Source organism: Gopherus evgoodei, chromosome 7, assembly GCF_007399415.2.
Source record: "Gopherus evgoodei ecotype Sinaloan lineage chromosome 7, rGopEvg1_v1.p, whole genome shotgun sequence".
Lineage (NCBI taxonomy): Eukaryota > Metazoa > Chordata > Testudines > Testudinidae > Gopherus > Gopherus evgoodei.
The window spans coordinates 117814617-117830278 of record NC_044328.1 but is presented as its reverse complement, the minus strand read 5'-3'; the positions used below and the strand labels follow the sequence as shown (position 1 = coordinate 117830278).

The following is a 15662-nucleotide window of genomic DNA, read 5'->3' as shown; positions in this document are numbered from 1 at the left end:
TGGACAACATATGTTTTTCCTGCTCCAAGCATATCTCTCTTGCTGAGGTCTGCAAATGTTCCGTACTGAAGATGATGACTTGCTGCCACACACAGCTGAGTCCATATATTTTCACACTTCACTGTGAAGAACCGCTTATTCACCTGAGTGTTTTCTTTGTCTACGGGAGCTCATTATTACATTTGACTGATTAATTGTGCCATACCAATAGTAATCTGCCAGCACACACAGTTCTGAAAGGGGGATTTTTTTTTTTGACTTGCAGCTCATAGTACAATGCAGTTTGTGGCAACTCATTATTCACAAAGGGAGAGAAATGCAGGCAAAGAATGGAAGGCATTATAGAGAAATAGGTAATAACTTATTTATAGATTTCTGCAGAAACTCTATAGTTAGCAAAATATACCATCTGTTACATATCCACAATATTCCTAAGTGCATATTAGCAAGCTAAATACATGCCAAACACTTGATTTTTTCTATCTTATTTAATACTGCTCTTGACAGGCAACATTATGCTTTATTAGGTTATGTCATGTTATGTTACAAAGTTATGCTAGGTAACAGAATAACAAAGAAGACAGTGTGGTTCTGCTGCTGTTATTGTAAATGTTCATGTTGAGACAGATTTTCAAAAGAGTTCAGCACCAAACAGCTTACATTTAGTCACTTATATCAGTGGGCGGATTTTCAAAACAGTTCAACTCTAGAGCTGATTGGAAAATTGGGTGGTTGAGGAGGGAGGTATCCTAAAAAAAAAAAAAAAAAAGACAAAAACTAAAATGCATTTGTTTTTACATGGAAAAACTAAAACACAAAAACTTTTAGCCAAAAATTGAACACAGTCAGCCAAAATGTTGGATCAGGAAACACAGCTGTGCTGCCTCATGGGAACTGTGGTTCATGTGCCTGGTGCTGCCATTTTTTCCATGGGCTGGGTTCCCTGGCTAGACTATACCTCCCAGTCTCCTGCTGTCACAGTGCATCATGGGAGTCCCTGTCTGCTATGTATCAGGAGGTGTAGATTGGTTGAGGAACTTGGCCCATAGAGAAGAATGAGACACCTGAACTACAAATCCCATGAGGCCCTGATGAGGTATTTATCAATAATTTCCTCCTCATTTTCCAGGTGTTCTAGGAGGGGTTACGAAAATTTGGTATTTTCTGCAGAAAGCGGGGGTGGCTTTTTTTTTTTTTTTTTTTTTTGCAAAAAAGGGTTATTTACCCAATTTTCCATTAGAAAACAGTTTAAGCAGATTTTTTTTTACCAATTCTATTAAGCACTCATTAAGTGTCCATTGGTTTCAATGGGAGATGCTGAGCATCTCTAAATGATCTGGCCACTCCCTTTAGGTAACCAAATGGGAATTAAATTCTTTTGAAAACCTGTCCCCAACTGTGGTGAGTGCTGCACACTTTGGTAAATCTGGTCTACAGTTTACTGCCAATAATGCCAGTGAAATAGGCAAGATTCCTGCACAGGGATTTTGGCACATCACCTGTAGATCAGATACGGAAGATAATTTCTTACCACATCAAAATTAGTCCTACTAATTAGAAAACAAAGGCATTTCTGGGACTTAAAAAAAACAACCCATCACTGTTGCACTATTGATATTTTAATCAGTGGTGGAGTCTGATTTTAAATGAAAAACAAGGGGAAATCAATTTCTTAAGGAAAGGTAGAGGGTGGATGCAAGACAGATTACTGTAGCCCCACCAGATGAAAGTTTCTCCTTACAGTCTCCTGCTTTCTAGCAAATTAATCAATTTCCAGAGTCACAAGCTCCGACTTTTCAAAGTGCCGGGGGGGAGGGGTGTTTGACCACTGGCCCTGCCCCACCCCTTCCCCCAAGGCCACACCCATACCCTGCCCCACCTCTTCATGCCCAGTTCCACCCTCGCTCTTCTCCCCTCCTGCCCCCAGAGCCTCCTGAATGCTGCAAAACAGCTGATTGCAGTGGGCAGGAGACATGAGGAGGGAGGAGGAGGTGATGATCCGTGGGTCCTGCCAGTGGGTGGGAGGTGCCTGGGGGGGGGGAAGCTGATAGGAAGGCTGCTGATGGGTGCTCAGCACCAACCATTTTTTCCTCGTGGGCCTATGTCCAGAGTGATGTGTAATATTACTAGCAGAGATCTAAGAACAGTAGTGCATACTTGGTTAATTTTGCATCATTGTGAAACCATTCTTCACAGTATTGCTCTTTTTTTTCCCCCTCACAAAGCTTCTTTTACCATCAGAATCTTGTTCTTAGCAAAAATGTGACTCTACGATTTACAGTTCTGGAAAGGGATTGGAAGCCATTGACTAAACTATGTACTTTTTTCAGGGTATTTTGTTTTATTTTGTTTTGTTTTATGAAAAAAATAAAGCCTTGTCTTCTCTGTGCTACAGTAGCAAAAGGGGGGGAAAGAATGTGCTCAGGAGAGGAATTTCTGCTGGTTTTTATTACTAATGCACAAACCTCAAAAGGTTTGGTTTGTTTCATCCCTTAGGTAATCTGACAGTTTGAAACGTTGTATGTAGTGTAGTTGTAGCTGTGTTGGTTCCATAATATTAGCGAGATAAGGCAGGTGAGATAATATCTTTTATTGGACCAACTTCTGTTGGTGAGAGAAACAAACTCTCAAGACACACACAGCTCTTCTTCAGGCCTGGAAAAGGAACTTCTAGTGTCCTGGGAGGTGGAATAGATTGTTTAACATAAGTAGTTAGCACATACACTATTCAAGGTAGAGTGGCCCACTAAAACTTCTGCAGCCATAGGACAAAAAGGGGGATTTGTGGGTTACCGATTGTTCTAATAAGCCATAAATCCAGTGTCGCTGTTCGGTCCATGTTTTTTACTGTCTAGCAGAATTAAGCTCCCAGGGTTGTCTTTTGAAAATTTTGTGCAGGTTTGAAACTTTGTGAGGGTTTCTGATCCTTCTTTTATTGACGACAATGAGCGGTTTTCCCCCCACAATGTAACTGGGTCTTTTCTCCTAAAACCTAAACTCTGAAATTTGGGATATTCAGACCTGAACAATCTCCAGATGTCATGGTGACATTTGAAGTCTGTGGCAGTGTTCTTATGAGGTTCTATCCAATCCTCACAAAAGCACCTACTAGAGGTGTTTACACACATTCTAAACACTAGTTTTTCACAGCAGCCTTCACATGGCATTGCCAATCTCTTCACAGCAGCGTCGGGAAAGACTTTATGCGAAATGATTTTTGCTACGTTCTAATAAGCACACAAGTACTCTGTGAGGCTCTTATCCCTATATCAGCCAAGTCACCACTAAGGCCTATGCACTTGTGTTCTTTCATGCCATTGCCTGACTTTGGGACCAGGTGTAAGTGGGTGCTATGCACCTACTAATGTCCCTTTCCAAGAAGATGGGTAGTGAATTGATAAGGATCTGTAGCAAATTGTTGACACCTTGGAGAAAAGGGAACAGGCATAATCAAATGACTCTATTATTACTTCCTTCATTTATATTGTACTAACTTTTCAGAACAAGTAAGTAGACATGTTTACTAAAGATTTAAAAGACTGGGTGTTTAGATATTACACCAAATAAATAAAACAATACGTATCTGTTAAGTTTGAGTAAGGCATACAGAATCATGCCATTCTTGGTTTCCTTTCTGTTTATGGTAGTGAATACAATATACTATATGCTCCTTTCCTTTTTGTCTTTTTTCCCCATAGAATACTTCGACTCCAACCCAGATAACTAGCAGGCAGGCAATTAAAGGGACATCATATATTAAAAATGTTTTTCCAATGCATTGACAAATACCTTCAATTGTCACCATAACAGAGTGTAGAAAGTGCTCATGAGGTGTTGCAGCTGCCTAATTCAATTCATCCACCTCTGAATAGACAATATCTGCACAGGAGACCAATATACAAGCAGAGGGAGAGAAGGAAAAAAAGTAAAGTCAGTTGTGTAAGGTTCATCTAAAGGAGAGTGAATTCAGGTATTGATAAGCAAGAGCCGAGCCTGTCCAGATAGTGACTACTATTGTTTTGAGTAGATGAGACTGGATTTTTTGTTGTTTTTGGTTTTTATTATTGTCTATTAAATTCTCTGCCTACTGGCTCAGGAAGTTACCCAGTTGTTGAAAATATAGGGAGAATAGTGGCTGTTTGTGGACATTGTGAACAAATACAATACTGAAACTGTATCTGAACAAAATTGTCACTCTATTTGTACCACTATGAAAAAGTTAGTTTGGTGCAGGATTGACCACCCTGTTTACTAGGTGCAACACAAACAATGGGACCATTCTCATCTAAGCCATGCTAACGTACTTACGTCTACCAATGTGCCTCCATCTTGGACTGGAAGGACCTTCTGTAGGGATGAAATATGATTTCACTGCCCTTGACCCCTTTAATCCTGAGCCTTCTTTGTGTCATTTCCAGAATTCAGGACCCATAATCATTTGGAACCCTTGTTACTCCCCTCCTCTCATTTCAGCTAAGGGACTGTAAACTTTAACACCTCAGCTGATCAAACTGCTGTTGAACCACATGAAGAAAAAGTATTCTGTGAGAAAGCAAGGTCTCAAACAGAACTTTCTAGATAAAAAACAGCACTTTGAGTCTCCCCCCACCCAAATCAGCCAACAGTGACTACAGACTGCAAAATATAAATACAGCGAGTACAAACTGCAAAATACAAATACAAAGAGAAGAGCCCCAAGTTGCAAACTTGTGTAATGAATGGTAAGCACATATAAAGATTCCTCCATTTCTTCTGGTTGCCCATTAGAAATTACCACATTCTTATCTGCACCAGCTTGGTCTCATCCTTAACCTCATAATTAGATGTTAGGCAGGATGCTTGACAGCAGGTGGGATTGAAGAGACTGACATATGAACTGACACTTCATGAATTCTAGCTAGCTATGTAATGATCCCCTACACACAATCCTGTGGAATCACCAATGTGAGAGCCCAAAGGGAAGTTGAACAATTGGTCACTATTACCTTCTACGTCGTCTCAAAAAGAAAAGAACAGAGCCATTCAAATGTGACTCCATTTCCTCATTTTAAGGTCCACAAACATGTCAAAGAACTCCACAGGGTTAGTGCTAACCCAAGCAGCTAACAAATACAAAAGACGTGATCTTCTTCGCCTGCTGACCACTACAATCAGCATCGTCTCCATGTTATAGCATTGCTTAAAGCCAAAGTGGTTATGGTAAAACCTGAGAACTTCATTAGATTCTTGACCATTTCCACCAGAACCTCCTTGATTATCCTTCTCAGCAAAAGAAAAAAAAGAAGATTTTTTAAGAAACTGTCATTGTCTGGGAAGGCTCTTATAATCATCTCTTTCAAAGAAAATTGTATATCCCCCTACCAGAGACAGCTCATGGAAATAATTTCCAACAATATCAACAGCAACTTTCTGATGGCCTTCACTAGCCAAGAAGGACTTGGATTCAATGTGGAGGTCATAACAGAAAACTTCCCTATCACCACCAGCATTTCAGCAAGTAACATTGGCAAAAATTCAAAACAAAGGTGACTGCAGGAGCAGACAGCCTGGGCCAAATCTGAACTAATTTAGCCACAAAATAATCTGATTATTTCTCACAGTGAGAAGCAGTTGACTCTGTCACTGGATACAAATGACCTAAATTAACCCTGACATTTAACAGCCCCATTAACAAAGTCCCCTGACACATCTACCTCCCTGTGCAGCTCTAAATAAAATATATTTTTTTAAATTAGCTCATAAGGGAAAAAAGTGAAGACAGCTATTATTTACCTGATTTCTTGTAGATTGTAAGTTTGATTTGCATGACACTATCTACAGGACTAAATTTCCATGCCTAACAGGATCTAAAGGTACTTTTCAGAGCGTGAACATAAAACCCTTGTGGTAAGATGAATAAAGCAAATAATATGTGAAATTATATGGGATAGATAGCTCTAGGAAGGAGATGATATATCCTGTTATATTTTATTAAAACACAGTTTGAATGAAAAAAAAATAGCATTTGATACAGCCCCTGCCATAAGGCACTCTGACATAAAAGTAATGAATCTCAGCATTTTAAATGAGAGCTTTTGGAACAAAAAGAAAAACCATTGGCTTTGGTGGAGTTTTTTGGAAGATACATCTGCTATGTTATCTTTTATCATTAGAGTCACATTATTAACAGGGAACCACACTGAGAAACTTATTATCTGCATCTTTTTAATAAGCAATGAAACAGAAGGGTAGATTCTTCTCTTGATGTGTATTCATAGCTTCAGTTAAAAGAAACTAACAATTAGCCATAGATATTACACTTACAGGTAGGCTATTCTACCATAATGAATCTCCTAGTGTCCATTTATTTGTCTCCTGTAAAGCTCTTCATTTGCTCTTATAGGTCCAAATACAAAGCCCATTGATATTAACAGAGAGATTAGCCCTGACTTCAGTGGGGTTTGGATCAGAACTATACTGATCAGATTCCTTTAAAAAAGGTCTGCCTGCATAGGCATTTAAGTACAGATTCTCCTCTGTGTACTAAAGTAAATGGTAAAGTTATTGTCCACCTAATAATTAAATGAATAAAACATTCATTATTAGAAAAAATAGTCTTTTTCTCTATTGATATGAAGGACTTGTAAATTTGAAATATACAAAAAAAAAAAAAAAAGGCCAAGACAAGCTTCTTTTTTGTGTTCAGTATCCAAAAGTGGTGGTAAAGTGTCATCAAATAATGTTGAATGAGCTTGGAAAGGGGAATATAATGTATTACAAAATGCTGGGAGTTGGGAAGTAACTTTCCTATGAACAGCTTTTCTATGAACAGCTTTTCTATGCACCTCAAGGATTTTAGCACCTCCACCTGAAATACCTGCTACTGGACAATCTCAGAAACAAGGCACGAGGTTAGGGTATATGAACATGTATGCAGATAGAAGTTTTATTATAATATTACAATAAAAGGCCTGGCTTGTTTAATTTCAATTAGATTTTTGTCAGAGTAAGGATTGCAAAGTTGGACCCATAATTTGCATCGAAATAAATCTGACCGTTAATATTTTTGTTTTTTCTTTTGTTCAAGATCTTGGAAATTTTGAAACCAAAACAAGAAGCACTGTCTCAGTCAGAGAAGGACAAGGAGTGGTTTTGCTTTGTGGTCCTCCACCACACGATGGAGGTATTATATGACGTTCTGAACTGTGCACTTGATGTTGATTTATACAGATACTGTCATGTGCAGCAAAAGGTAACCCGCAACTCATAAGGTGATGGACAGTAGAATACTGTGAGATGGACTGAACAAATTGGTCATTTTTGTTTCAGAGCATTGCATTCCTAAAAAGAGAATGACATGGCAAGTATATTTACTATCTTAGTATAAAATCATCAGATATGAGTAAGTATTCTTCAGATTCAAACCACTAAAGCTGTGCTCTTAAATGGGTTTCTTACAATGTGTGGATTTTCAGCTTTAAGACCTCTAAATTGGACTACTTGTGGCAATATAGTTAAGCAAGTGCATAAGTGTTTGCAGGATTGTGGCCTAAATTATACTTGGGTGAGCACTACAACTGTGTAAACCTTCCTGTATTAACTAAGCGCCACTGAAAATCTTCACTCGGATATCAAACCTCAGACTCAAACAGACTCAAACCTTTCAGAGTTTCAGAAAAATATGGACAACTTTTACCCCTATTATTTTTCATTTTCATGTTCCTCTACATTTCGAATTTCAGCCTGAAGTACAAGTTCCAAAAACATCTGGAACAGTGTTATCAATACAATGCAGTGTGTTAATCAAAAGAGTGATAAAAATTGTTTTCTTAACAGAGAGTAAGATCTTCCAATAACAGTGGAGTAGAAATGTACACAGTATACTTCAAAATATTCTGTAGTAGCATTTTAAGGAAGAGATTTGCCTAAAATGTACAGAGTATATTATAAAGATTTCATTGTATTTCCAGATCCACCAGGAGCAAAAATTAATGGAAGCCCTGTTTCATGAGATTATCAGTCCAATTTCAAAGATCAAAGAAATTCAGATAGATGATAGTTCTTTTTTATAAGGTCATAAAAGATCCCAATTTTTCTTTATTATTATTATTCATATTGCAACCCCATGCAGAATCAAGGCTCCATTGTACTAGCCACTGTATACACATGATGTAAATATGATCCCTGCACTAAAGAACTAAGTACATGCAGATTGGTTATTCATTACCTGGTAATGACTGTTTGGGTTAGAACAAATATTCTCTCATCAGTATTCAACACCTCTTCATCAATAGAAAGAAAGTGGGAACTCTAAAAATAGGGATAAAATGAATGGATATACTACTCCATATCACTAATTTTGACCACATGCACTATGACAGCTTGAGAGCCATGTGAAACATTTGTTGAGAAACTAAACACACTTTGTGAGACTGAAGAGCTTCTGTGCAAAACACTTCATGTCAGTGAGTATTTAGTTGAAATTAGGCATGGCAGTGTTTTCTGTTAAGTGTTTAGCGTTTCAAGCCGGGTCATTTGGGTATCAACACATGAATGAAGTCACATGACATTTCTTCAAGCTTCTTGATTGGCTGAGCTCTATTCTGTATGCTTGAAAGGATCAGCAGAAGCTATTTTCTCTTGTTTCCTCAAGCTTGTGTGAGAGGAAGCAAGAAGATATGCTGGACGAGGAGCAGCTATGAGGTTTACTAAAGCCACTAGAATTATTTCAGAGGGTAAAAGAGATGAGGAAACTAGGAAAGTTGAAAATATTTTGTATCACTCTATGAAGTGAATTCACAGGCAACACTACCTCACTTCATCCCATGTCAATTCCTCCATTTTCTATGTGTAGCAACTGAACAGTAGCCTGCAGTAAGAACTCCATTATATATTAAAATCACTTGGGGTTGTATAAAAGGGCCTCCATTTGTCCTTGTGGTCCCCATTATTTTGATTTCATAATTTATATATACAATCTGACATGGAAACTCACTTTATTCTCTGAAACATCTCTGATTCTCTACTAAGACAAAACCCAGCTTACCTGTATGTGTGTGTTATTCTGTGACTGTGTACAGTACATAACACACAGTAAAACTTTGACTAGACATCATAAAGAATGGCGGAGGAGTCTTCTGGGGAATTGCTTGAGAGCATAGGCATATAAGAATGGCCATACTGGGTCAGACCAAAGGTCCATCCAGCCCAGTATCCTGTCTACCAACAGTGGCCAACACCAGGTGTCCGAGAGGCAGTGAACCTAACAGGTAATTATCAAGTGATCTCTTCTGCCATCCATCTCCACCCTCTGATAAACAGTGGCTAGGGACACCTTTCCTTACTCATCTTGGCTAATAGCCATTAATGGATTTAACCTCCATGAATTTATCGAGTTCTCTTTCGAACCTTGTTATAGTCCTAGCCTTCAAAACCTCCTCAGGCAAGGAGTTCCACAGGTTGACTGTGCGCTGTGTGAAGAAAAACTTCCTTTTATTTGTTTTAAGCCTACTGTCCATTAATTTCATTTGGTGGCCCCTAGTTCTTATATTATGGGAACAAGTAAAAACTTTTCCTTATCCAATTTCTCCACACCACTCATGATTTTATATAGCTCTATCATATTCCCCCTTAGTCTTGTCTTTTCCAAACTGAAAAGTCCTAGCCTCTTTAATCTCTCCTCGTATGGGACCTGTTCCAACCCCCTAATCATTTTAGTTGCCCTACTCTGAATCTTTTCTAATGCCAGTATATCTTTTTTGAGATGAGGAGACCACATCTGTATGCAGCATTCAAAATGTAGGCATACCATGGATTTATATAAGGGCATGTCATAAACAGATAGTTAAGGGTTAATGCCTCTTTTACCTGTAAAGGGTTAAGAACACCTAGCCTAGCTGACACCTGACCAGAAGAACTAATGGGGGAACAAGATGTTTCAAAAGGAAGGAGGGAAGTTTTCCTTTGTTTAGAGAGTTTCAGTTTCAGCCGGAGTGAAAAAGCTCAAGGAACCAGCTTCTTATCAGAGTAGTAAGTTTTAGAAAGGGATACATAGGTTTATGTTCATTTTCTTTGTAACTTGTCTTGGTGCCATTAAGGGAATTATCAAATTGGGTGTTCTTGTGTGTATTAAAGTTTTTGCCCAGGGGAACATCCTCTGTGTTTTGAATTTGTTGTCTGTGAGAGTAGCTGGTATGCTAATCTCTCCCAGAGGGTTTTCTTTTACCTTTCTTTTCTTTAATTAAAAGCCTTCTTTTTAAATATCTGATTGATTTTTTCCTTGTTTTTAGATCCAAGGGGATGGATCTGGATCCACCAGGAGTTGGTGGGAGAAAGGAGTGGGGATGGTTAATTTCTCCTTGTTTTAAGATCCAAGGGGTTTGGATCTGTGTTCACGAGGGAATTGGTGAAGTCCCTCAAGACTACCCAGGGAAAAAGGTAGTGCTTGGGGGTGGTGGCAGCGATACCAGATCTAAGCTGGTAATTAAGCTTAGAAATGTCCATGCAGGTCCCCACATCTGTACCCTAAAGTTCAGAGTGGGGAAGAAACCTTGACAGGGCAATAAGATATTCTCCGTCTTATTTTCTATCCCTTTTTAAATGATTCCTAACATCCTGTTTGGTTTTTTATCTGCCTCTGCACACTGTGTGGATGTCTTCAGAAAACTATCCACGATGATTCCAAGATCTCTTTCCTGATTAGTTGTAGCTAAATTAGCTCCCATCATATTGTATGTATATTTGGGGTTATTTTTTCCAATGTGCATTACTTTACATTTATCCACATTAAATTTCATTTGCATTTTGTTGCCCTGTCACTTAGTTTTGTGAGATCGTTTTGAAGTTCTTCATAGTCTGCTTGGTCTTAACTATCTTGAGCAGTTTAGTGTCATCTGCAAACTTTGCCACCTCACTGTTTACCCCTGTCTCCAGATCATTTATGAATAAGTTGAATAAGATTGGTCCTAGGACTGACCTTTGGGGAACCTCTCCATTCTGAAAATTTACAATTTAGTCCTACTCTTTGTTCCTTGTCTTTTAACCATTTCTCAGTCCATGAAAGGATCTTCCCTCTTATCCCATGACAACTTAATTTACACGAGAGCCTTTGGTGAGGGACCTTTTCAAAGGCTTTCTGGAAATCTAAGTACACTATGTCCACAGGATCCCCCTTGTCCACATGTTTGTTGACCCCTTCAAAGAACTCTAATAGATTAGTAAGACATGATTTCCCTTTACAGAAATCATGTTGACTTTTGCCCAACAATTTATTTTCTTCTACGTGTCTAACAATTTTATTCTTTACTATTGTTTCAACTAATTTGCCCGGTACTGACGTTAGATTTACCGGTCTGTAATTGCCGGGATCATCTCTAGAGCCCTTTTTAAATATTGGTGTTGCGTTACCTATCTTCCAGTCATTGGGTACAGAAGCCGATTTAAAGGACAGGTTACAAACCATAGTTAATAGTTCCACAATTTCACATTTGAATTATTCCAGAGCTCTTGGGTGAATGCCATCTGATCCCAGTGACTTGTTACTGTTAAGTTTATCAATTAATTCCAAAACCTCCTCTAATGACACTTCAATCCATGACAATTTCTCAGGTTTGTCACCTACAAAGGACGGCTTAGGTTTGGGAATCTCCCTAACATCCTCAGCCGTGAAGACTGAAGCAAAGAATTCATTTAGTTTCTCCGCAATGAGGTTACTTGATGCTTCTGCTGCCCCTACTACTGCTTCTTGTGAGCCATAGGTGCTCCTGAGCCACTGGTGTTTGTAATGATGGCTTCTCTTGGTTGGTGAACAATAACAATAACATGAAGAATTAAAAATAGCACAAGGGCCAAATCAGTTTTTCAAACTGAAAGCAGCAGCTACTCTTTGGTCATTCATTTTTTCTATCTTCCAGGGGAGGTGGCCACACATACTTGGGAGCTTAAAATAGTTTACTGCGTGCTAGCACTGACTTCTCTCTCTTAGCAATATTTTCTCAATTCTTATTAAAGAAACAGAGTTATAAAACAAATTCTTAAGAGGAGAAGATAAATAGTGATCTGTAAAGGGAAAGCAGTATATCAGAGGCGGAAAGAAGTCCATCAAACCAGTTTAAGCCCAGAAAATCTTATGGCGAGATGAAATGTCAGTTCATGTAATGTTTACAGCACTATGAAAGAGGTATATAATCTGGGAGATTAACTGAAACCCAGTCCTTATAGGCAGAGAAAGCTCCAAAGGGAGTCCCTGAGATGGATCAATGGGACAGATAGGACAATTAACCATTCTCAGACTAGCAGGCTCCTTTAGACTCAAAGTAAAAACATTATACTGACATAAAGCCAGGGAAGATGTTCATAATGGAAACAAATAGTTAAAGGTGAGTTGATCCCAGATCAATTGAACTGACAGAAGGATAGTCATATACAACCCCGTTCCATACTGTCTTATTAGTTGGAAATGTGAGCTGCTGACGAAAGGGCATGAAAACAAAAAGAGTTATTTGGCATAACAAGCCTCCAGAGAATGGAAATTGAGTTCCTCTCCTTCTGTGAGCCATTGACACTGTATCTGTTCCAAAATTATATGCTATGGAGATGAGGAATAAGGTGTGAGGTACAGTATAAACTATATTCTATTCTAGGGTGCTAAGACAGTGAAACATTTCTATTACTGTGGAAAAAGTATTTTGATTGAAGCTCTCTCCCCTGACATTGAACACTTAAAAGAAAAAGGCCTAGTGACTGTATGGATGGTTCCCAGTGAATTCAATGGAAGTTCTGTGAGAGTAAGGCAGGCAGAATTTGGCTCTTAAAAATAAATTGGAAGGAAACTAGTTAGATATCAAATAGTTTGCTGTTTACTTTCTTGGACAGTACATCGTGCCAGAGAAAAGTTGCAAATGTGTTGAATTTCCTTCTTTTATACAAAAAGGGTAATCTGGATTAGAAGGAGGAGGAGGATCATTACATGATAGACATTCTTGTAATGTCCACTACAGAGAAGAGAGATAGAGAGGTGAATTTAGATTGGTCTTTGTTTCTTTAAACAGGACTTTAGTTTCTACAAGCTGTACTCTCTGCATTTACTACTGAAGACAAAATGTTTTGTCCATTTGTTGCAATCTAAGATTAGTCTCAGAACTAATGATGAGGTTGTTATTATATATTTGAATTACAGTAGTATCTAGAACCCCTAGTCATGCACCAGGACCCCATTGTGCTAGGCACTGTAAAACACACAACAAGGGTCCCTGCCCCAAGATTGCCTAAATTTGCCACTGATGATCCTTTTTAGGCCTAACATTGTTCCTACAAATATTACAGTGAATAACATCTGGGCTTTACACTAAATCTCTGTAACTTTGCCACAACTCTCATTCCTGATATGACTAGTTCACTCAAACAAATTCATCATTAGATTTCAGTTAATAATTGTGTTTAATATTGTGAAATTAACAAATGAATCATGTAGCTGTGAAGGCCCCTTGTAATAAAATTTAGCACCATTTAACATAGACTGTTGGAATAGTATTATGCTATCAAGAGGCTTTGAAATCAAACTAATCTTATTCCTCACATTATTTGTAGATGATCGAGATAAGGAATAGTTATGTTCTCTACTCTGTACTGTCAAACTCTAAGATGCATACTGTAGGGTGTGCAATCTCCATGCATGACATTCCATTGATGCTAATGGGATTTCCCCATGCAAAGCATAAAATAAGGACTCACCATATTATTTATTATATTATAATTACTGGCAGCCAAATGTAATATGCATCCCTAGTGCTCTACGTATTACAGAGAAAAGACTGCCTTGAGGAATTCATAGTCTTGTTCAATGTGAGACAACGTACAAAATAATATGGGAACTTTCAAGCCCAAGACAGTGTAGAAGAACTGAAACTAAATATACACATAGGAAATGCTGATAGTGTATACTAAAGAAGATCTTTCTATACTATTTTAAGTAGAGATAATCCTGAGAGCAGAAATTCTTTCCAATCTCCCCCACCTCACTGCTAGAAGATTGGAATGCAAAAGCAAGAGGAGGGGAATAGAGGATAAGGTTTCAGCTGAGATCTTAGGTCCTCATGTTCATCAGACCCAAAAATAAAAACATGAAATAACAGAAGGGAAAAAAATAATCAGACTCCTAGGGATGAATCCATCCCCTGAGAGAAGAAACTATTCTTCCCACCTCTGACAGCAGTAGTGAAGTGGGGGTTGGGGAACAAAAGCTCCGCTTGGTCCTCACATCCCACCCCACCGATAGAGCTGTGAAGGTTTGCAGCAGCTGAGGTTCTGTCCTTCTGTTTTATAAATGTTTTGAAACTAGCCTTACCACTAGACGCACATTTGCTAAGAGAAAAAGAACAGAGCAATAGACGCTAGTTCATTGCCAATTCTGAATTTGTAGTACATAGATAGCCACAAAGGTGCTCTTCCTTTAATGCACTTTAAACATTATTGAAAGCACAATTTTAAAATAAACTGATTTCCCCAAAGTGTAAATACTATCATGTATGAAGTAAAACAAAATTGTCAGTTATGCCTCTAAGATTATTCATCCCCCAACCCAAGATATAATGGTTATCTTCCATTTTCCCAGCAGTGCAAGGAGAAATTGACATCATCTCAAAAAAAGAGGTCAATTATATATTAGGTAGGAAGATTGTCATGTAGAAAGTAGATAAAGATCTCCAGCAAGAAAGCAAGAGACCCTGAACACCTTGATGGAGTTTAAATAATTTGGCCAAATTTTTCAGTAATAGCCTTAAGGTATCTCAAACTGTGCATATTAAAACTGCCAGTCACTAGCCAGGCCTGAAATTTTCAGCCTTAATCTGTCCCTTTACTCACATTAATAGATAAAGACATCAAGTTTTAGAGCAAAATGAATTTTACAAAAAGAATATTCTGACTCTTCAAGGCTTTTTGGTAGTCCTAGTAAAAGAAGAAATTATAAGGAAAGGCTTTTTTCTGTCAACTTCACAGTAAGCAAAATAATGAACAGCTGATTTAATCTAGGTTTAAAATAAATAACACAGCTCATAAATAACTCTTCTACCACAATATCCAAACCATCTTGCTTCTTTCTGTGTCTACTTACATGTGGATCTATATACCTAGCCTCACAACCCCTAATAGAATCAGCAACTTATTACTAATTATGCTCATCAACACTCTTCAAGGTGCAGCTGCTAAACTACCTGCACTGGTTAACAAGGTTCAGGAGGTCTGATTAACATGGGAGGTGTTTTAAATCTCTCTCTGCCACAGTATCTGGGAGAAGTGTCAGCCACATCAGTTACTAACTGGTAATTCTGTGCAATTTTAAAAAGAACAAAAGAAAAAAGAAAATAGCAAGTCTGAGGATGTTGTCCCTCTCCCTCTCCCCTCCAGTTACATACAGGTTAAAAAAGAAGTTGTGACTTAAAAACTTCCACTGAATTCAGTGGGAACCATGCATACAGTCACTGGCCTTTTCTCTTTTAAGAAGGAGTATTCATGTATGGATAATATGTAACAGTAAATTAAAAAGCTGTTAATTAATCAAATGAATGCAGCAAACAACAGGGATATTAGTTTGTTGGAGCTGATCATTAAGGAAGTTGGATTCTTTTGTTGTTGAACTGGAACCAAAGACCCATTGTCACACTCCTTTACCAGTATGTGAAACC

The 15662-nt window shown here is 38.2% G+C and overlaps 1 protein-coding gene across 3 annotated transcripts in view; it reads left to right on the top strand.

Moving 5' to 3' along the window:
- The window catches only part of CNTN6 (contactin 6), a 230795-nt gene that overhangs the window by 117425 nt on the left and 97708 nt on the right, over positions 1 to 15662 (top strand). For 2 of the 3 annotated variants that reach the window (XM_030570683.1, XM_030570684.1), the window contains exon 5: positions 7067 to 7162. In XM_030570683.1, the coding sequence (XP_030426543.1) occupies positions 7067 to 7162 (96 nt within the window). Of the gene's footprint in view, positions 1 to 7066; positions 7163 to 15662 lie in introns of those variants that run through there. The other variant, XM_030570685.1, reaches the window with a different exon arrangement.